This window comes from Pelodiscus sinensis, chromosome 1, assembly GCF_052426305.1.
Source record: "Pelodiscus sinensis isolate ZL-2025 chromosome 1, ASM5242630v1, whole genome shotgun sequence".
Lineage (NCBI taxonomy): Eukaryota > Metazoa > Chordata > Testudines > Trionychidae > Pelodiscus > Pelodiscus sinensis.
Window position 1 is genome coordinate 67,222,418 of NC_143052.1, and position 22,123 is coordinate 67,244,540.

General features: G+C 42.9%; 1 protein-coding gene across 3 annotated transcripts in view; it reads left to right on the forward strand.

Moving 5' to 3' along the window:
• The window catches only part of LGR5 (leucine rich repeat containing G protein-coupled receptor 5), a 151,632-nt gene extending 134,506 nt beyond the window's left edge, over positions 1-17,126 (forward strand). For all 3 annotated transcript variants that reach the window (XM_075931817.2, XM_006121555.5, XM_006121556.5), the window contains 4 exons: positions 2,388-2,513; positions 9,170-9,315; positions 11,125-11,208; positions 13,049-17,126. In XM_075931817.2, coding sequence (XP_075787932.1) covers positions 2,388-2,513; positions 9,170-9,315; positions 11,125-11,208; positions 13,049-14,139 — 1,447 coding nt within the window. In that variant the 3' untranslated portion in view covers positions 14,140-17,126. The remainder of the gene's footprint in view (positions 1-2,387; positions 2,514-9,169; positions 9,316-11,124; positions 11,209-13,048) is intronic.
• The last annotated feature ends 4,997 nt before the right edge of the window (positions 17,127-22,123 follow it).

Consider the following 22,123-nt stretch of genomic DNA (forward strand, 5'->3'; position numbering starts at 1 on the left):
GCTAGGTGGATCTTTGGTCTGACCCAGTACGGCCATTCTTATGTTCTTATGTTATTTTATTAACTGTTTTTGTTTCAGCAATATTAATGTGATAGAAAAGTATGCTTTATTAATAACTGTCACTACTAATAGTTTGATTATCTAAGCATCAGATGCCCAGTTTTCCAGTTCTCTCTCACAGTTAAATCCACATCTTCATTAATTTTCACCTGCCTCCCACTGCAACTGGAAAACCTTTTTAAGGGGACTCCCCACAGCAAAAAGTAGCTGGGGAGATGCTGATATCATAGCCACATTGCAGCCACACTACCCAGGAGCTAAGGTGATGGGTACCACTAGGAGCAGAGTGCTTGCGCCTCTATATGGCTGCCTCGTGGTTTTCCCAGGATCCAGTGCTTTTACAGGCAGTCTCCCCATCTTTTTCTGTGATTGGAGGAAACTTGCTTTCTCAATGGAATGACCCAAAGACAAGTCTCTGGAACGGGAATCCCACATGTGTCTCTTTCACCAGCAATTAAGGAGTTCCCTGCAGGAGAGGCCTCCGAAGTGGAGCAGGGATCCCACTGAGTAATTTTAGCCAATATATTGCCAATCAGAGAGGGTTACACAAAAATATCCTTTAATGCCGTCAGATAGAGTCCAGGTGTAGCAGAAAACTTGGACCAAAATCCTGACCCTATGAAAGTCAATGAAAGTTTTGCCATTGACTTGACTAGTACCAGGATTTCACCCTTGATATTTAATTATGTTGCTGTTGGCACGTCCCATACTACTAAACATTTACCTAGTACTTCCTTATGAGCCACATGGACAGTAACAATTCTATACAACCTCAAAGGCGGCAGCAGAAGTTATATGTGCTTCTGCCCCATCATTCTTCTTCCTGCCTGTTGACCAACCTTTTTTTTTTTTTTAAGGAATGTTTGTGAGGACCTGAAGGATTGTGGAGAAATAGAAAGAAAAAGGAAAATCTATGACAGTACTGCAAAGGGGCATCTCAGCTCCTTCTCTGGCTCTAGCTCCCACCCTCCTCTTTCACCTCCCCCAGGCCACTAACCCTCATTTACCCACAGTACACTCTGCCAACCCCAGTCATCCCTCTTCAGTTCAGAACCTTGCTTTTCCAGGCCCCATAGTTTCCTCCTCAAACCTCACCCTCTGCTCCCTAAAGCCCCCATCCACCATCCTCTCACCTAGCCACTCAGCTGAGAATCTCCCACATTCACACACTGCCCTCTCCCAACTTTCCCACAACTCAAACCTCCCACGGCTCTCATCCAGCTTGCCCTCCCTTAGAAAGTGGCCCTCCCTTGCCACTCTCAGAACTCCCCACTGTAGCTCTAAACCCATCCTCCACCCATCTGATGTGCCTCACATGCACGCCCCAGCTCCACAAAGACTGCTTTCCATCTCACTTGGCTCTAAACCTAATCCTCTCCATCCCACTCAATATCTCTCAAAACCCATCCCTACCTATGGCTAGAATTCGAGAAGGAGGGGCAGAGGTAGCAGGGACAGACTGGGGGTGGCACAAATGCAGGAAGCCACAGAATTTCACTCTCTGAGAACAACCTGAATTAGCTGTTGAAATCCAGGCTGATAGGTTCCTTTCTGCAGCCGGAAGCTTTGCTGACAGCCACCATCCCCCAGGCCAGCAATGGCTACAACCACTTAGTCCTCCAGCCACACCAAGAGTTCCCTATGGCACAGCCAACAATGCTCCTTGCAGTAGCACTATTGCATGGCTGTACTACACAGTGTCTATAGTATAGCTTCCAGACAGCTTCTTTCAGGTGACAATAGTCAATAATCACAGGTCTACTTTCTAACACAGAACAAGGTACTTTTTTTCGAAGAAGGCTAGTATTCTTGCTAAAGCTCATACTCTCTTCTTCATGTGACGCTTCTGCTTAGAATCACCTATGGCTTGGCTTACCACTGTAGTTTTAAAGATAAAGTACATGTGTTCTCACACTCCCTAATAACAATCCAGTCCTGCACAAGGAGTTAAAAAAAGTTTGCTTTTGTTCTAGTTGGGAACTTGCTCTCATTTGGCAACGTATAGTTTCAGAGAATAGTCAATTCATTTTTAATTGATTACCTGTTCTCTAAAACCAGTGCCATGAGTGTACAGAGTCGGGTTTTGGTAATAATTAACCCACAGGGGTACTGCTGAGCAAAATGCTGCCATGGTCCAGCCGCACATTCCTCTGGGAAAATGGGTGTTTGTTAGTGAAGAATGTTGCAGATCTTCACTGCTGAAGAGGTGGGAGGGGTGGCTCTTTAGTTTAAATAATCTTTTAGAAGATGAAATAAATGTATTAAAAAAACATTGCTAGTTCTGGAAAAAATACCATATAACCTGATTTTTATTTGCTGTTATGCAGAGATCTGTCATCCAACCTTTTGTCCTCTTTTCCTGTGACTGGGCTACATGGTTTAACTCATTTAAAATTAACAGGAAATCATGACCTACAAAGTTTGATATCATCTGAAAATTTTCCAGAACTCAAGTGAGTATGTCATTAAGACTAATGAGCTACATTTGTGTTCCTGTGCAATAGAAGGTGTGTCACTGTGTAATGTACATTGCTTCATACTAGAAGGCTTTGATCTGCAGTATTAAAACTAAAACAAATATGATAAAAATATGATAAACTACTTTTATTGCACTCTTGTTTAACTGAAGAAACTACAGTGGGCTTTGAAATATTAACCCCAGTAGCTGCTTAGCATGATCCACATCTGCTTCCTGGCAATACATTCCAAAAGCTGTTAAAATGATATTGCTAGCAGTTTAATGCTTGTCTTCAACTGACTATAGTTACATAACTCCCATTAAATGTAATGGGAATTAAGTAGATACCAAGGTGAAATATAACCTGATCCTGTACTTTTGAAGTAAATGGGAATTTTGCTGCTGACTTCATTTTGATTAAGATTGGGCCCTAATTGACTTGGTGCCTCAGTTTACCCATTTGTAATAATTATTATTTACCCCCTACAAGTGCAATAGGGTGTATATAATAATATAGGCCCAATCCTACAAAAACTTGTACACATGCTTAACTTTACTAACATGAAAAACTTAAAAAACAACTAATAGTCTAGTAGCACCTTAAAGACTAACAAAACAAAAAGATGTCATCATGAGCTTTCATGGGCGCAACCTACTTCTTCAGATGACAGAAGTATTAGAAGTCCAGATCCAAGAATAAATAAGGGGAGGGGAAGGAGGAGAACAGAAAAAAAGAGAGGGAAAAAAAGCAGTGAGTAGATGGTTCAAATAGTTACAACAGGCTGATAAGAACAATTAGCACCTCCATTGTTTAGATGGTTGGTTAAGTCATTAGAATGTGGAAGATGACTGAAGTCTCCTGCAGTCCTCAAATGAAGACTGGTTGTGTTTCTGAAAGATATGCTTTAGTCAAACACAAGTTTTAGGCTTAACACGGGTAACTGGGTGAGATACTATGCCCTATATTACATAGAGGTCAGACTAAATGATCTAATGGTCCCTTCTGGCTGTAAAATCTGTGAAGCTATGAAAAAGATGCTGAGTTCTCTCACCACCCATTATAGAGGGTCTGCACCTTGCAGGAATATTCTCAATTTAGCACTGGAGCTCAGCACTTGGAGGGGCATGCCCACAGTCAGGCTCCCCTGGGTGCTATGTATGCACATCCTCTCCTTGTGTTTATTCTCTCTGGGTATGTCTACACTTGCAGCCTATTTCAGAATAGGGCTGCAAATGTAGGCATTCAGAATTGCAAATCAAGCCCGAGATTTAAATATCCTGCGCTTGATTTGCATCTTCCTAGCCGGGTGCCATTTTTGAAATTTACAAGCCCGAAATAACTGCCCGCGTCTGCACGCAGCAGTGAAACGGGCGTTCGAAATAAAGCTATATTTCGAACTACCTGTTAAACCTCATTGCAGGAGGAATGTGTCTTTTTCCACCTGGAGGCAGATAAAATCTCTAAAATGGCCAGATTGATTTCTGAAAAATATTTAACATGTAATAAATGCCTCAATTCAAAATTACTTTAACTGTGATTATTATGAAAATGTAGCATATGCCATGACATGCTGGCCTAAGAAAGAGGATAAGGAATATGCATAATGGAGCTGATTGCTGGACTGGTGGAATTAAGTACAATTATGTTTTCATTTTTAATATGGATTTGTGTGTTAGAAATGATATGTTCTTCATAAAGGAAAATCACGTTTTGATGAAAATACAATTATCTGTGAAAATTGAAGTCATGAAGCAGTGCCAAGTGATCCCTCTCTCTTTTATGCAAAAAAGGTTTCAAAAGTGTCTATTCCTCTTCAAGTGAACATATCTAACTCTGACTGGCATTAATAGGAGTTAGGTTCATGCAACTAGCAAAGAACAGAGGTGAAATCCTGGCCCCATTCAAGTCCATTGGAGTTCTGCCATTGACTTTGGTGAGGTCAAGATTTCACCCAAAAACTTTAAAGTGACTCTTCAAAGCACTAAATTTGAACAGAGAACTAGAACCATTTTATCCTTTGTGAATGGCATTGTTATTCATCATTTGCGCATCCAAGGACCAAATCCTAGGAAAGAGCCTGCAGTTTAGCTAATAAACCATTTGCTTGGGAATACAAAGAAATATCTGGGGATGAGAGGTGGAATCTATAGCCCTGCTCCTAGACATGGCATAACAGTTATCACCTGAATACGTTCACTATATCAAAGAGAAAGAATAAATGTTGCCTTCTTCCCCTTCCCTCTGTCCTCATGGGCTTTGGTTCAGTGGTTTGGTGTCACAACTCACTAGCCATCCTCCATGGCAGGGCTGGGCAAAATACGGCCACGGGCCAGACCCAGCCCGCCAAGCCACAGGATCCAGCCCATGGACCACCCTGCCGGGACCCTCAGGCACATGCAGCTGCCGTGGTTTAAAACACAGTCCCTGCGGCTCTCTACTCTGCAGGGAGGGGGAGGTTTTGTGCAATCTCCCCGCCCCCTGCCCAATCTTCAGCTCCTGTTGGCCAGAAACAACCGGCCAATAAGAACTGTCCTCAGCCAATCTCTCAGCTCCTATTGGCTGGAAACAGCCAGCCAATCGGAGCTGAGCGATTGGCCTGAGAGACTGGGGCAGCGGGAATTGAGATACACATGGAGGTAGCAGCCGGTATTTTCAAGCAGGCTAGGGCTGCAGTAAGTGGGGAGTCCATCCTGCCTTGGGGGTGCTGCAGTCTGCTGGCCAGGAAACACTTAAGTATACTCCTCCCAGCCAGTGCCTGTCTCTGGTACCCCAACCCCTCCTGCACTCCAACGTCCTCCCCCAGATCACCATCCAAACCCTCTGCACCCCCTGCCCCAGGTGACAACTTCCTCCCAGACCCTGTACTTCTTCCTACACCCTTCCCCCAGGCCAGAATCCTCTCCTGAACCCGCACTCCCTCCCTGACCCTACACCCCAATCTCTAACCCAGGACACACCCCTTCCTCCACCCAAACACCCTCTCAGATCCCACACTGTCTCCTGCACCCCAGTCCCTTACTGCGTGTGCCCTTCTGCACCCAACCTAGACCCTGCACTCCCTCTACAGAAAAGTGCGGCCCTTGACCACTTACCAAAATCTTGGAGTGGCCTCCCACCAAAAATTATTGCCCACCCCGCTCCACGGACTACTCACAATTTACCATTCCCCTTCACTGACCATGACCATCTCCCACCTTAAAATATGTAAAGCTAAAGTTCTCTCTGTGAAGGCTTTCTGCTCTTTAAACCACTTAGACTGAGAAAAAGAGGTGCACCATGGGACATGGCCCCTGTAAGCAAAATAGGTCTTAATTTTTAAGAGCAAAATGTCTTATTTTGACAGGTAAAATCTAATCTTCACACAGATTTTTTGTCTATGTAAACTGCAAACAGCAGCTAAAGTTCAAAGATGTAAAAGAGCACTATGTTCTTCTTTAAGTAGCAGTCAGTCATTCTGCCTTTAAGGTAACAGGAAATGGGTCCAGTGTTTGCTGTGAAGTATAAAGTTGACTCTCTGATGTGGTTCAGTTCTAACTTTCATGTCAGGTTTGCATTTTTGAGTTATCCTTGAATTGTTTTAGACAGTTTTTGCAAGAAGTTTCATTAGAATGTGATGAGAAAATTGTGAGCAGGACAAACTGATGTCTGGTAGCTCTGGAGAAATATAACCATGGCTGGGTCACACAATATTTTTGGATCTTCTAAATGAATGTCTGGCCATATATTTTTTAAGTGGATCAATGGAGAATATTTTCCAGACTAATGTTTAATGGAAGAGGATGATCTTCATTTCTATGAAGTTGGTTAATCTAAACCCATTGTAACTCTGGAAAATAGGGCCCTGTGTAGGTTTATCAAAGGAATTGTGGGAGAAACTACAAAGGGGATGCAGAATAGACACCATGTAATTTAAAAAGTGGTGACTGAGAAGGCTTAGGCACCTGGCCACATTATCTGGAAGCCATGGAACATTGAAGAGCTTGAGACTTACATGTCTGCCCCCAACTAGACATCAGGGGGCAGGAATCCAGAAATAACTGGAGATTTGTCATCAGCAGGCATATAAAGGAAATGTCCTGCTCAGTTAATGAGTCCATTACCATTAATCCATGGAGCTGAACAACCTGCCTGATCTTTTCTGAAACATGCTCAACTTCTTCCAAAGCTGCACAAACCACATGAGTCACAACAGCCATCTTCCAAAAGGCTGGACTTTTATTTTACATATCTGTTTTTTGTCAACTTCCTGGCTGACTCCATAGTCTTGCACCTTTTTTTAATCAGGTGACTAGTGAGTGAAAGAGAGAGAGAGAGAGAGAGAGAGAGTGAGTGTGTGTGTGCGCGCACGCGCGCATACATAAGCCAACACAGAGGTATGTGTGGTTAAAACCCAGAGTTTAGTTTGGGACAGCACCTAAGGAAGTCATTTCTCAAACATGTAATGACAGCCTTAACTCGATAATCTCACTTTTTAAATGATCACGTACTTGGAAAGTTCATGGGTTTGAGATTTTATGTTTAAGTCCTAGGAAATCATTCTCTTCACATAAAGTTGTCAATTAAAACTTTATTGTCCTGAACTTTATTGGAGTATTTTATATGGGACACAGGCTTAAACATTGCTATTGCTTCCACCCAACCATGGAAATCTGAACAAGTAGCTCATTAGTTGGCATTTAAATTGTAATTTAAACATTAGCTTTAGCTTGAGGTTTGGTTTGTTCCCCTTTTTGCCAAGCCTTCAGCTAGAATGCAAGCTTAGCTCTCCTTGGCAAAAGGACCTATTATTTAGGCTGATTGCTTTATAAATGGCCACTAGAGTTTATATAAGAATTGTTTCTGCTATTGAGCGTTGTTTGATTTCTGATAAATTTGACATTTATATTGCATTAAATTAGAGTAATTTTCAGTGATACATTTTTGTTATTTATAGTAATTAATTTTTAGGAGTTAATTAACAGTTGCAACTAGAAAACAATGGTGAATCAAATATTTATCAGAGGTAACAGTGTATTTAGCAAAAGATAATTCATCTACTTTGGGATTTGCCTTATAATGTCCAAATAAAATAGAATTGAAAATGTATGAGACCTGGAATTTGTATACAAGTAAAAAGAATGAGAACCAATTGACTAAAACCAGGTGAAGTTTCAGGAATAACAGTGTAATGAAAGTCATTATGGATGGTAGTGCCCCTGGATAGTGTGCAGATGTACTCATGATAATTAATGTAGCAAAACAGTTTCCATTTTAACAACCTATTTTCAGATATCCTTAACTTTCCAAATCATTAACCATTCAGTTTAGAGTTTTCCATTTTTGGTCTTTGCCCAAAGATGAACCCAGCTTCAGTTATTTTATATTGGATATAGGAGAAGTTTGAATCTGGATTCAAAACTCAGTCTGTTATGGTGCGTCTACAATGCAACGTTATTTCGAGATAACTAGTATTATTTTGAAATAACAATGAGAGCTTCTACACAGCCATTCCATTATTTCAAAATAATTTCAAAATCATGAATGGCTTATTCCAAAATCTGTAAACTTCATTCTATGAGGAATAATGCCTATTCCGAAATAGCTATAGTGTAGACGCTCCAATGCTGCTATTTTGAAATAACCCCTCACCAGGGTCATTCTAAGTTATTCCTCCCCAGTGCCTCCTGGGGCTCTAAATCAAAATAGCATATCTACATTAGGGAAGCCTGCCTCAGACTAATTTTAAGGCTTCCCTGCAGTGTAGACATGCTATTTCAAAATAAGCTATTTCGGAATAACTATTCCAGAATAGCTTATTTCAAAATAGCCATGCACATTTCCTCCAAATGTGTAGGGGTTGTGCACTGAAACATGGGTTTTGCTAGTAATGCAGGTAGGAATGAGCTAGAGAATATTTGAATCTCTCCTCTAAGAGAAAAAGAAACTAAGGGGGCGTCTTCACTGCAGGGCTTTACTTGAAATAAGCTATGCAAATTGAGCTACATCAATTACATAGCTTATTTCAAAATAGGGAGCATCTACACAGCACTTATTTCGAAACAGAGCACTCTTCCTCTGACTTCCGTTATTCCTTGACAATGAAGATTACAGGAGTCGGAGTAAGAAGTCCTCCAGCTTGACAGTATTTTGACACTATTTCAAAATAACTGCCTGCTGTGTAGACATGGACTAAGTTATTTCGGAATAACGCTAGTTATTTCGACAATGTTACAGTGTAGCCGTAGCCTAAGAAAATTACTCTGAGGAAACTCAGTGAGTAAAACACTTAAAATCACTAAAAGTCAGGATATTAAAATATGATTCTGGCAGAATCATTCACTCAATTGCATTGCATTCCTCCTTTATTAAATGTACATCTTAATATATTATAATAAATATGTTGTAAAAGCTCCATAACAAAATATATAGGATGTATGCAAGTGTCTGAATTAAAAATAGTCTTGGAACCATTTGCATTTTCTTATTTTTTGTAATTTTAACTATGCATTCCAAACTCTACATTAACAAGGTTTTTTACATATATGACTTTTCACTTTCAATTATAGTTATCCAATCTAGTTCATTTTCCTCTATATTAACATTAGTGATGAGGCATACTGCTTTTAAGTACTGTAATGAGCATAATGGCATATTTTTTTGTTCATGTTCAGGGTCATAGAAATGCCTTATGCTTACCAGTGCTGTGCATTTGGAGCTTGTGAAAGCCACTACAAAATCTCCAGCCAGTGGAGCAAAGATGAGAACAGCAGTGCTGATGATTTTCACAAGAAAGATTCTGGAATGTTGCACATTCAAGGTAATGTCAGTCTTTGTCTCTGGAACCTACTTTAAGGCCCAGGCTACCTCTTTAAATCAATGAGAATTTTGCCATTGAAGTTCATGGCACTGAGATATAGCTCTCAAAAGGTAAACAAGCATTTATTTACAATTTCCTTTTAAAGGAAAGATGGATCCTCACACTAGATGCTTGGAAGTGGGACAGGGTTGCAGCTTTCTAATCACACAAAACCAAACACCCTTGCCCCTTCCCTTTGGCCCCGCCTCTTCTCCAAAACCCTGCACCCGCTCCCTCCCTCCCCCTTCCTTCTGTTGCTTGCTCTCTCTCATCCTCACTCACTTGCTCAATTTCATTGGGTGGGGGAAGGGGGTGTGGGCTCCAGCGTGGGATCAGAAATTAGGGGTTCAGTATGTAAGAGGTGGTACATACTGAACCCCTATGTAGGGGTAGGGGTTTGGGAGTAGCTATGAGCTTTGGGCTGAGGGTTGAGGCTCCAGGGTGATGCCAGAAATGAGGGGTTCAGGATGCAAGAGGGTGAGGGCTTCGACAGGGCGTGCAGGCTCTGTGATGGAACTAGGGATGAGCGGTTTGAGGGTGAAGGATGCAGGGTGTGAGTTCCAGAAGGGAGTTTGGGTGCGGGAGGGAACTCCAAGCTGGGGCAGGAAGTTGGGGCATGGGTGTTAGCTGGGGATGTGGTCTCTGGAGTGGAGCTAAGAATGAGGTGTGGGAGAGGCTCAGGGCTGGGGGTTGGCTTGCGGGAGAGGTACAGGATCTGGGAGGGATTTTGAATATGGGAGAGGGCTCAGGGGTTAGGCAGAGGGTTGGGGCATAGAAGGGAGAGTGAGCTCCAGAGGGCCCTTTCCTGGGTTGGCTCCTGGAAGTGGCAACAAGTCCCTCTGGCTCCTAGATGGAGGTGTGGCCAAGCGGCTCTGCTCAACTGCTTCTGTCCACAGCCACTGTCCCCACAGCTCCCATTGGCCATGGTTCCTGGCCAGTGGGAGCTGCAGAGGACAGTGTGTGGAGCCCCCCCAGCCACTCCTGCACTTAGAAGCGGGAAAGGGGACATGCTGGCCATCTCTGGAAGCTGCATGGACCTAGATAGGGACCTTGCCAGCCCTGGCAAATGTTGACCAGACCCGCCAGGTTCCTTTTTGATCAGGTATTCTGGTAAAAAACCAGGAGCCTGGTGATCCCAGAGTGTGATACAAGACCCATAGCCCATGAGGGTTGTACGATGTGGTGAGCTGCAAGGCACGACAGCCTGTTACTTCTGCTAATACTCCCTGGGTGCCAGGGAGAGAATCTGGCCTGCAGTGGCTGGACTGGTTAGAGATTCATGGTACCCTCTTCCCCTGCAGCACTGGGTCTGTCTCTGTATTACACAGTCCTGCTGGTGTCCATCCCATCTCCATTCTAGTGAGCCAGCAAAAGGCTCAAATCTGACAAGATCTTTTTCCCTCTGAGCCCCAGTGATTAGGGGTAGCAAGGACTGAAACTGATAAGAATGGAGCCAGAACTGGCACCATGTGGCACATGTTGGGGTAATCACAACACAAACATAAAGCCAGGATTATTTGTCAGTGAATTGGCACACCTCCGGGCAGTCCTCATAGCGCAAGTTAGGTAATCAACGAGACACCTTTTTAACTGTAATTATTTTCAAAGAAATGGTGATTTGATCTATTCACTCCAAGTTAATTCAAAACCAAATGGGTCTACAACTGCAAGACCAGGATAAAGTAACTTATCGTAGCCTTTTCCCTATATTCACACTGAGGAACTTACCATAAAACCAGAGTCTAAAGTTTTGGGGATTTTCTCCCACAGATGAACGTGACTTTGAGGATTTTCTGCTTGACTTCGAAGAAGATTTGAAAGCTCATCATTCAGTACAATGCTCACCTTCTCCAGGTATGGAACTGCCAGACATAGGAGACCTGATCATGTTTCCCTTGCTGTCTAAAACGAATAATTGTTAAGGTGTCCCTAGAAATAACTTCAGATCCATTTCAGTGAAATTGCACCATATTTTACAATAATTTTGGTGGAACAGAATTGTCTTGGCCCACAACATAACCTCATGAAATTGTGTTTTAACTACAATTACATTGTAGCTCTACTCTACATGGGCTCCTGTGACTGTTTAACTAGCGATTGGCAACCTGCAGCCCGTCAGCGTAATCTGATTGCAGGCTGCAAGACATTTTGCTAACATTGACTGTTCTGCAGGCAGTGCCCCCTGCAGCTCCCAGTGACCACAGTTCACCATTTCTGGCCAATGAGAGTTACAGGGGGGGCACCTGCAGGCAAAGGGTGGTGCCTTTGGACGACCAATGTCAGCAAAATGTCTTGTGGCCCACAGTCAGATTACTCTCATGGGTCATGCGGATTGCAGGCCAAAGTTTGCCCATCACTGGTTTAAACCAAGAGTTTCTCTCTGTGTCCTCAAATCAGTCTAATCCCTCCCTTGGGTAAAACAGATCTGTGATCTCAAGTCATTGGTTTCTGTGTCCATCAAGCAAAAGATGACAATAAACTAGATTCTGTCCTTAGGCACTCCAATGTGCATTTGGAATAATTCCAGTGAAGCCAGTTGAGTTACTGCAAGTTTACACTACTGTAATAGGGCAGTTTGGTCCAATATGTGGGTCAGAGGCAAATATCACTTGCCCTGAATAAACATTCTCTGCAAAATGATTTCCCAATGTTAGCATTTCCTCTCTAGAAAAGTTTCCCAACCTTAGGTACTGTAGACAGGAGAAGCAGAGACTGAAAAAAAACTGCATGATACCACTTCCACTGAATGCTTCCTTTGCTATAAGGAAAGCAGCAGGTATCTCCCGATCTCCAGAAAGTCTCTCTCTGCTCTGGTGCCAACCCTCAGTGTATCTGGCCAGAGACACAGCTTACCTCTCTATAGGCTTGTCTTCTCTCAGAGCTTACCTACTCTCAGAGCACCCAGCTCCCTGGGAGAGTACAAGCAGCTCTAGTCAGCACCACAGCTCCCTCATCTGATAGCAGAAAGCCACCTCTTCACATAAGGAAATGAAGAGGGGGAAAAGAAAACCCTAAAAAAACCCACCAAGAAAACAGACACAGGAGAGAGGACATGTCTACACTAGGAAATTATTTCAAAATAACTCATTTCAAAATAACTCCAAAAATAATTTCAAAAAAATAGCGTGTCCCCCACTCTATAAGGAAGCCTCAAAATTAGTCCAAGGCAGGCTTCATTAACGTGGACGCGCTACCTTGACTTAGAGCTCCAAGAAGCACTAAGGAGTAATTAGTCTGAATTACTCTGGGGAGCAGTTATTTCGAAATAACAGCAGTGGAGCATCCACACTAACACTATTATGAAATAACTATTTCAAAATTAGCGTTTTTCCATATGAAAAGCAGGAGTTATTTCAAAATAACCAGCCTGTTATTTTGAAATAACGTTCTTGGTAGTGTGGACGCTCCCTTGTTATTTCGAAATAAGGGAAAATAACTCCATAATATAGACCAGGATGGGGCAGGGACATTAAAAAGGGATGGAATTGTTCCTGTTCTGGGTCATGATGGACAGGAGAGACAGTCTTTTGGGGAAGCACCAAAAAAAGAAGGTTGGAAGCCACTGCACATCAGTGTGTGCTGAAGGAGATAAATGCTCCTTCTCCCTGAGGTAAGAAGAGACATTAAAATGTTGCAAATAAATCCTTCACTCTCACCTATTTCCTTTTCCTATTTCTCTTTTTTGTCTTTGCAGGTGCCTTCAAGCCCTGTGACCATCTGTTTGGTAGCTGGCTAATCAGAATTGGAGTGTGGACCATAGCGGGTTTGGCATTTATTTGCAATGCACTGTTAATTGCAACAGTCTTCAGATCTCCACTGTATATTTCCTCTATAAAACTTTTAATAGGACTGATAGCCATTGTAAACACACTAATGGGTCTGTCCAGTGGTGTATTGGCCAGTGTGGATGCATTAACCTTTGGCAGCTTTGCTCAGTATGGTGCTTGGTGGGAAAGCGGAGTTGGTTGCCAAGTCACTGGCCTTTTGTCCATTTTTGCTTCAGAAACCTCCATTTTCCTCCTTACTCTGGCAGCACTCGAACGTGGGTTCTCCGTAAAGTATGCTACAAAGTTTGAAACAAAATCCTCTCTTGCTAGTGTGAAAATAGCCATTTTCTTTTGCTTTATATTGGCACTGATAATTGCAGTGGTACCACTTCTCAGTGAGAGTAAATATGGGGTGTCTCCACTCTGTTTACCTTTGCCATTTGGCGAACCCAGCTCTATGGGTTTCATGGTAGCACTGGTCTTACTAAATTCACTTTGCTTTCTGGTGATGACTGTTGCCTATACAAAACTGTACTGTAGTTTGGAGAAGGGAGAGCTAGAGAGTATTTGGGACTGTTCTACAATCAAGCACATAGCATTGTTACTTTTTACTAATTGCATTCTCTATTGCCCTGTGGCCTTCCTAACTTTTTCCTCCTTATTAAACCTCACTTTTATTAGTCCAGAAGTAATTAAATCCATTCTTCTAGTGATTGTCCCACTGCCTGCATGTCTAAACCCGCTTCTTTATATATTTTTTAATCCACATTTCAAGGAAGATCTGGGAAGTCTCAGAAAGCAAACTTTGTTATGGAGCAGATCAAAACATACAAGTCTGATCTCTGTAAATTCAGAAGATGTAGAGAAACAGTCCTGTGACTCAACTCAAGCCCTGGTCACATTTGCAAGTGCCAGCATATCATATGACATGCCTACTAGCAGTTCACTAATGCCATCATCTTATCAAATGACAGAAAGCTGTAATCTTTCATCGGTAGCTTTTGTTCCGTGTCACTAGTTTCAGGGGCAAAAATAAATGTATGTATGTTTACAGATTTTTCAATCCCAAATGTAAGGTGAGTGTGTGTACGTGTGCTGGAGAGTAGAATCAAAAGTGCTCTTGATTATTGTTACACACACTTAAAAAAAACTTAAAGAAAACAAGCAGCAAGCTGAAATCCCAAAATATGAAGCCTGTCAGCCTGCTTAGGAAATCTTAAAACCAGTTTTGTTTGGGATGAAGAGGAAGCCTGAAAGCTGCTAGGATATATATAGTCAGCTTGGTTGTTCTCTTACATGCCCTTCAGAAAAGGCATCTGTCAGTCAAGAGCAAAAATAATATATTTTCTTGGAGGCATTGCCATTGTTTTAATTGAGCTCATTGAGTTAGAGTTTAAAATGTTAAGAACAGATTGTTCCCAAGATGGGGTTGGTCAAGGTCCATTAGTGCTTTTTTTATGCTGTGATTGTTTTTTAAATGTGCCCATCTATGGCTTTGATTCAGCAACGTATTTAAACATTTGCCTGGCTTGAAGCACATAACCAATCCCATTAAAGTCTAATATAATTTAAAAAATAGATCTTGTCAAAACAATTTGATGCCATTTAATGAGTATGCAAGTTGGTTGATAATGACAATAGTGTTGATGTAATATATTTACTCTTGTAAGGCATTTGACTTTGTACTACACCAATTTTGATTACAAAACTAGAACCATTACAAAAATCTGTATGTGCATGTACAGGTTGGACCTCTCTGGTCTGGCACCCTGACCGGTCCTGAACGAGGGAATTTGCTGGACCAGAGGAGGTCCTCTGCTGTTGGTTCCTCAGTCCACCTTCCCTCCCCGCTGCTGACCCAGCCGCCCCCTCGTTGAGCTGCCATGTTGCTGCAGCCCCAACAACCTGGACTGCCCAGCCCCACAATCGAGGCTGCCATATCCCTGGCCCCACTGTCAGGGCTGCTGTGGCTGCTACATCCCCAGCCCTCCCAGTGGGGCTTCCAGACAGGACTTCCTGGTCCAGGAACACCTATGGGTCCTGCTGGACCATGGCTGTTGCCAGATGAGGGAGTCGCGGTTTTGGGAGGTCCAACCTATATAAATAAGGGAGTATCAAGTAGGAGTAGAGACGTTTTACTGCCTTTGGATTTGGCACTGATGTGATCGCTACTGAAATACTGTGTCCAATTCAAAAAGAATGTTGAAAATTTACTAAGAGTTGTGGCGAATTCTTCATCAATGGAAATAATTAAATCAAGAGTGGAAGATGTGCTAAAAGAGATGGCCAAGTTCAATACAGTTATTGTACTTGAAGCTGGAATTAATTCAGGAAGTTTTGTCACTAGCGCTATATAGGTCAGACGAGAAGGGACCATTATGATAATCTATTCTTAAGTTCTGTGACTCTATGAATCCCTTGCTGAATCAAGGCCTATAAAATTATGTCTCTCAGAACCTTGACAATTAGACTATGTCTACACAGCAGCATTATTTTGGAATAACTGACGCTATTCTGAAATAACATAGTGTGTGTCTACTCTACAAGCAGTTATTTCATAATAATGGCGAGCAGGAGGACTTCTTACTCCATCTCCTATAACCCTCATTTCACAAGGAGTAAGAGAAGTCACAGGAAGAGTGTCCTTCCTTCAACTTCCTGCTGTGTAGACAGCGCCAAAAGCTGAATTAAGCTATTTCGACTTCAGTTACACAACTGACATAGCTGAAGTTGCGTAGCTTAATTCGAGTTTTGCCCTGCTGTGTAGACGCGCCCTTAGAAAGGAAAGCCCCCTGATATTTTGCCCTCTCTGCTTTAAAGATTCCCAGGCAATGGAATTCGATTATTTCCTTTTGAGACTAGCGCTTACCTTGACATAACTATGTTTGGGAGTTCTTTCAATCTCATTTTCCCATAGATGTCACTTTTTCTTTCATGAGCAGATCAAATAGGACATTGTTATGCATGTTTAAATGTTCCCTGAGCAACAATGTTTAATGGTGCAGTACCTGCCTCTTAGTTTAAAGGCCACATCACTCTCCATGTGGATAAAACTGCATTTGGACAATATTACCTAGCTTAGATGGACCCAAATAATCAAGAAGATCAATTACAGGGGGTCTTTTATTTTCATGTGTTACGTATGTAACTCCCTGGCATCCAAAGAATGGATTTTCACAATGAAAATCTGTTGCCAGCTGTTGACATGCCTAGAAATGCCAGTGTGAAGAAAAAAAATCGTTTAGTTTTGAAGTTACAGATGGCATCAGTTGACTTTGGCTGACATGTGCATCCTGGAAAAAAATGAACAAATGCAGAAATTATGTCTGGTATAGCCGACTGCATGGTTATCTTAATCCTCTATCTCTTGTGGCTTTTGAAGCAGCCCAGCATACAGCTGGAGAATGATCCCCAAAACCACTATGGATTAAACAGAGTATCAGTCTACCACTGCACAATGCTTATTAGCATGTTTATTTAGCTTTATTTTTACTGAGGTCCATCTGTGCTGCACTGTTTAATGTCAGTAAAATTTCTCCTCAGCTTGCTATATTGAAGAAGTTTTGAAAATGATTTGAGAAGCAAAATAATGTTACAATTCTAAATACTTGTTAAAGAAAAATTTATAGAATTTGCAGATTATCCAAACCAAAAGGCTACTATGGGTCTTTTATTTTTATAAGCAATTTTTTAAATATTTTGATCAGATATTTTAACTTGAAATTATTAAAATTCATTTTTAAATAAAATTTGTAAATATAGAACTGTATTTATTGCTACAGTAAAATACAGCCACACTTAAAGGGCATGAGAATAAGCCATGTACAGTTTCATACAGATATTTGCTATATTTTCTATTTTCTGCTCATATATTTTACTAAATTCACCATCTGTATATATTATATGTAAATATGTAGCAATTGTAAATAGATTATGTACTTGCTTTTCTATCGATGTTCCAAATATATGTAATTTGTAATAAAATTTGACTAAACAGAAAAGGCATTTTATAAGGGTCTGCACTAGTTCACTCGAATAAGATCTCTGAGGATATGTCTGCACTACAACAAAACTCCCGAAACTTTCTCAGGCCTGTGAGGCTCGAGCTGTGGGGCTGTATAAAACTACAATGTAGATGTATCCGGGATTGCAGGAGAGCTACACAAATCTAGAACAGTGTTTTATTTCAGCACAAACCCAGCCTCTTTACCTAATATTCCTCCTTATCTGGCAGTCTGACTTCAGGAACCTTTTACCCTGTCTTATATCTAAATTCTTTTCTCTGTTTTGCATGGGAAAGCTCAAAACTATTCTGTTCAACATACACATACACACAGCCCCTATTTCAATAAAAAACTGTAGGTTTGAGCACCCCATGTTACAATACAGGGTAGAGCCCGGATAACTGATAAGAGGGAAGAAGAGGCAAAGACTCAGAACCCAGTATAGACAGAAAGACTGACTTCATTGTCAGGCTGATTGCAGCAGGCCCCAGAAGATGTGCCAGCAGTGGGACACACACTGGTGATTAGTCATGGTGTTGGGTGATTATTATTATTATTATTAGCAAATAGCTTAGCCAACAAAAAATTCAGTTTCAGTCCACCCAAAACTTCACAAATGTATTTCAAGTTTTGCCAAAGCGTTTTGACCAAACTGAAAAATCAAAACTTTTCAGCAATGTCCGCAGGAAACATTTTGTTTTGACCCAGAGGTTTTTTATTATTATTAAAGACACTAGGCAAAATCCACGGCAGATTCACAAAATAGCTGGGGAGAAAAGGAGGTGGCAGAGGCCTCCCAAACTACCTTTAATCCAATGGTTTGGACACTCACATGGGCTGTGAGAGACCTAGGGTCTGGTTGACTCCCTCTCCTTGATCTGACACAGGAATATGAATAGGCATCTCCTGCCTCTCAGGCATGTGCCCTAGCCACTGAGCTATGCAATCTTCTGATATGAAGGGTGGAGGGAAGGCTCTCATATCACAGTCTCTCCTGTTCAAGCTGTTCCACTTTGCATAAATAAGCACTGAGGTGTAGGGGGCTGAATTTTCATCACCTGCATTCTAGGTGAGTGCCTCAACTACCAGACTATAGAATCTTCCATTCCCTGAAGCGTCTGAATATAAATTCAATTAAGGTGTGATGAGCATCTGGGTCAAAATCTCTCCTTGCATCAACCACCACTCTGAGTTCTTTCTGTGATACAAGGTTCAAGGAACAAATTCTCCATTCTCAATATGCATCTCAACAAGCAAATAATTAATTCCGCTCTAGCTTATATAAAGTAAGCTCAGGAATTGGATCCAAATCTGTAATAGTAATGATTTGATACAGGCTCAAGCTGCATTAGATTAGTGCTCCTCTTAAAAGAGAAGGCTAATTTATCCATGCTAAAAAATAAATAAATAACATGGAAGCACGCCCATGTACCCCACAGATGGACGCATACATGAGAGAAAATACAGCATCAACATCAAGAACATCTTGTTCACATAACGAGAATCACAATCTTCTGCTTCAGTGGCTCCAGAGATCGAGGAAACATGAGCACTTTTCCTCCATAAAACAATTTGTTGTGGCACTGTCAAAATAATCTACGGATCCAATCTCGGTTACAGGAAAAAACAAACATTAAGAGTTTTCCTCTTGAGAGCTGGCCTGAAGCCAGAATTTCTAAAAATCTCAGCCACAGACTAAGAGTCCACTTAACAACCCAATATAATCATCTCACAGGTGGCAACGTTTTCCATTTGTCAAGCAAAAAAAAGTTCCTTCATTAACAAAAGGGAAAATGTCCCTCTGTGAAGATTAAGGCATCCACAAAGTAATTTGGATGCATGTTCTGAGGAGTTTAGAAATTCTCAAAACTCAGGGTATGTCTACACTGCATTCCTCTTTTGAGAATGCAAATGCAGCTGAGCGAAATTGCAAATGAAGAGCAGATTTGAATTTCCCACGCTTCATTTGCATAATCGCATCCGGACGCTATTTCAAAAAAAGAAACGCAGTCTACACGTGGTTATTTTGAAAGAAAACCCTTCTTTTGAAATTAGCCTTAAGCCTCATTTTATAAGGAGTAAGGGTAATTTCAAAAGAAGGGTTTTCTTTCACAATAACCATGTCTAGACAGCGTTTCTTTTTTTGAAAATAGGGTATTTTGAAATAGCACCCGGATGCAATTATACAAATGAAGCACAGGAAATTCAACTCTGCGCTTCATTTGCAATTTTGCTCAGCTGCATTTGCATTCCTCTCTCGAAAGAGGAATGTAGTGTAGACATACCCTCAGATAATTGGTACTTAAAGAGAGTTTTATTTTCCTTTGGAGTCAGAATTAGTCTGTAAACATTGTTTTGACAGCTGCCTATAGAGTTTTAATTGGGTCCCTTGCATCTGGATTTTCCTGCAACAATCTGCAGTTTCCATTTTATTAAATGATCTTTTGCCTCTAGAAAAGAAGCTATTCCATCTACTTAACAGAGTTGCACAAAGTGATAGGGGAGGGTTCACTAATAAAACCAGAAGTTACACTTAACTCAGGCAGTGGCTGTGGTTAGTCATGTGGTGTTCTCAGCTTTGATAGGGGCTGCCTCCTTCCTTCCACCATCTTTGTAAAAGGAATGCAGAAAGTCTCATAACGGTGAGCAATCTGAGGGTAAAACCTGATCAGCTCAATGCAGAAGTCTACAATCAAAGGGGTCTTTCACCATACTCCTCCTGACACTTAACCATCAGTCTGCAGGAAAACACACAGCAGGGCAGAGGCCAAGCAAAAGCTCATGCCCTCTGGGGAAATGGTGAGAATATATCTGAGGGTATTTCTACATTGCATCTAGGAAGCATAGTCCCATGTGTGGGTAGTTCTACCCACACTAGCTATGATAGATCCAGTGGATTAAAAATATCAGGCATGGTGGCACAGATTAGCTACCTGAAGACAATCCCATCTAAGACCTTCAATACTCAAGACAGCTAGCTTGTGCTGCTGAAAGTGCCATATGCCTTTTCTTAGGACACTCGTACACGTACTCAGTCAGCGGTGGAAGCAAGGTGGTGCGCCACAGAGTTCTGCTCTGGCGAGAGCTGGCTGGCAGGCAGCACAGCTTGCAGTGCGCTCTCCCAGCCGGGCTCCTGCTGCAGGCTGTGCTGGTGACCCAACGCACACAGCCAGGTGAGACAGGCAGAGTACAAGGGCCAGCTGAGGGTGCTCCGTAGGGGAGGCGTGCGCACTCCCAGCCGGGCTACTGGTGCATCTGCACCTGTCCTGCTGCCCCCTCAGTGGATGCCAGGCAGCGCACGTGCTCTCCATAGCATGAGCACTTGCCAACGGCTCCTGGGAAGAAGCCAAGGGAAAGGGAATGGCAGGCCAAAGGGCCTCTCGCACGCTGCCAGTTTCTCTGCAGCAGTGACCCCACACAGCCTTCCGCTGTGGCAGCAAACGGGCATTGGGGCAGGGACCCATCCACCAGCCACGTAAGGTAACCTGGCCCCAAAGCGCTTTCCCCACATTTGCTCCCCAATCCCAGTCACCTGCCCTGACTCCTGCACTCCCTACTCCCTGCCCTGAGCCTCTCCCCATATTCCCAGCCCTATGTCCTGACTCCTGCACCCTCCATACCCCCAATCCTCTGCCCTGAGCCCCTCACACTCCACCTCCACACTTAAATTTCTTACAGGTACTGTGATATTGCAGCCTCACCCCCAGCCCTGAGCCCCTCCCCTCCATGGGAGTTGGGTTGTGATAGGAAAGTACCTGTAAAAAATATAAATTACTTTCATCCTGGCCTAAGCTAAGCATTATCCCTCCACTTGCAGCGTAGCCTGTACTTCCAAACCATAGCAGCCCAATTCAAACAAAGGTGCTGGGGTGGCTTATTAAGTTATCTTAGCCTGAAAGGCTGACTTCAACATTTTGACATCATTGACTGAACCAGGCCAAGGGCCCTGCTGAAGGCCTCGTGGACCTACCACACTCTGCCCTAGGAAAGAGCAGTAGAAGTGAATCCTCCAAGCTGGCTAGAGAAGCTAGTGGGAAGCAGCTAATCTGTGACTAGCAAGCTCCTGTAAAAAGAAGCTTCTGGACAGAGCAGTTCAGTTGTTGTCTGGAGCTGGAGGAGCAAGGATGATAATCTTGGCTGGACTGATTAGTGCTGGTTGGAGTCAGACTGCAAGGAATGTACTGGAGAAGGGGCTCAGGGACATACAGTCGCAAACAGTTAAAGGGAAGTAAGAAGGGGCTGCTACTTATTGGTTATTTCAGTGGTGGGCAGTTCACCAGGGTTAGCCCCTGGCTGGCTGGCGTTGCTATATTTACCTGCACAGCCACAAGTGCACAGCCACCAAGGAGGGTTTCAAATGCAGCCTAGCGGATTAGCACAGCCCACAGTGCCCACAAGTGGTGCACGTGTTTCTACTATAGGTTGCACCTCCAAAAATAGCACTTTCTGCTCCGACAACATCCATGATCCTACTGGACCTTGGATGCTCCTGGACCAGAGAGCCCAGGAGCCTAATGACAGGATGCCAGCTGGGGCTGGGGGCAGCAGGACTGGCAGCCCGGCCAGGGCAGTGCAGGGCTGGAGCCCCACATCAGCCTGCAGAAGCCCCCAGCAGGCCGGGCTGGTGCCAGAACCCTGTGACAGCCCAGCCATCTGGGGAGCTGACAGCATCTGGGCAAGCAGCCTGGCTGAGCTAGAGTGGGGGGGAAGCAGGCCTGTTGTGGAGAGGGGTACAGGTCCACCCACTATCAGCACAATTGCAGTGGCTAAAACCCCACGCAAGAGAGTACCCTGGAGATTGGCTGACAACCCAGAAGATTAGCAGCAATTGCTGACCTCTGTTACCCATGGAAGCGTAACTGACCTACAAACAGTGTCCCAGCTGGGGCACCAGGTGAAGAGTCTCTGAGCTGCATATCAGAGCAGGGAACACCCCTTGAGCAAGAGTCACTTGGACAGCTAGCCCAGAAGGGGCAATAACTAGGGTCCTGTGCTCGG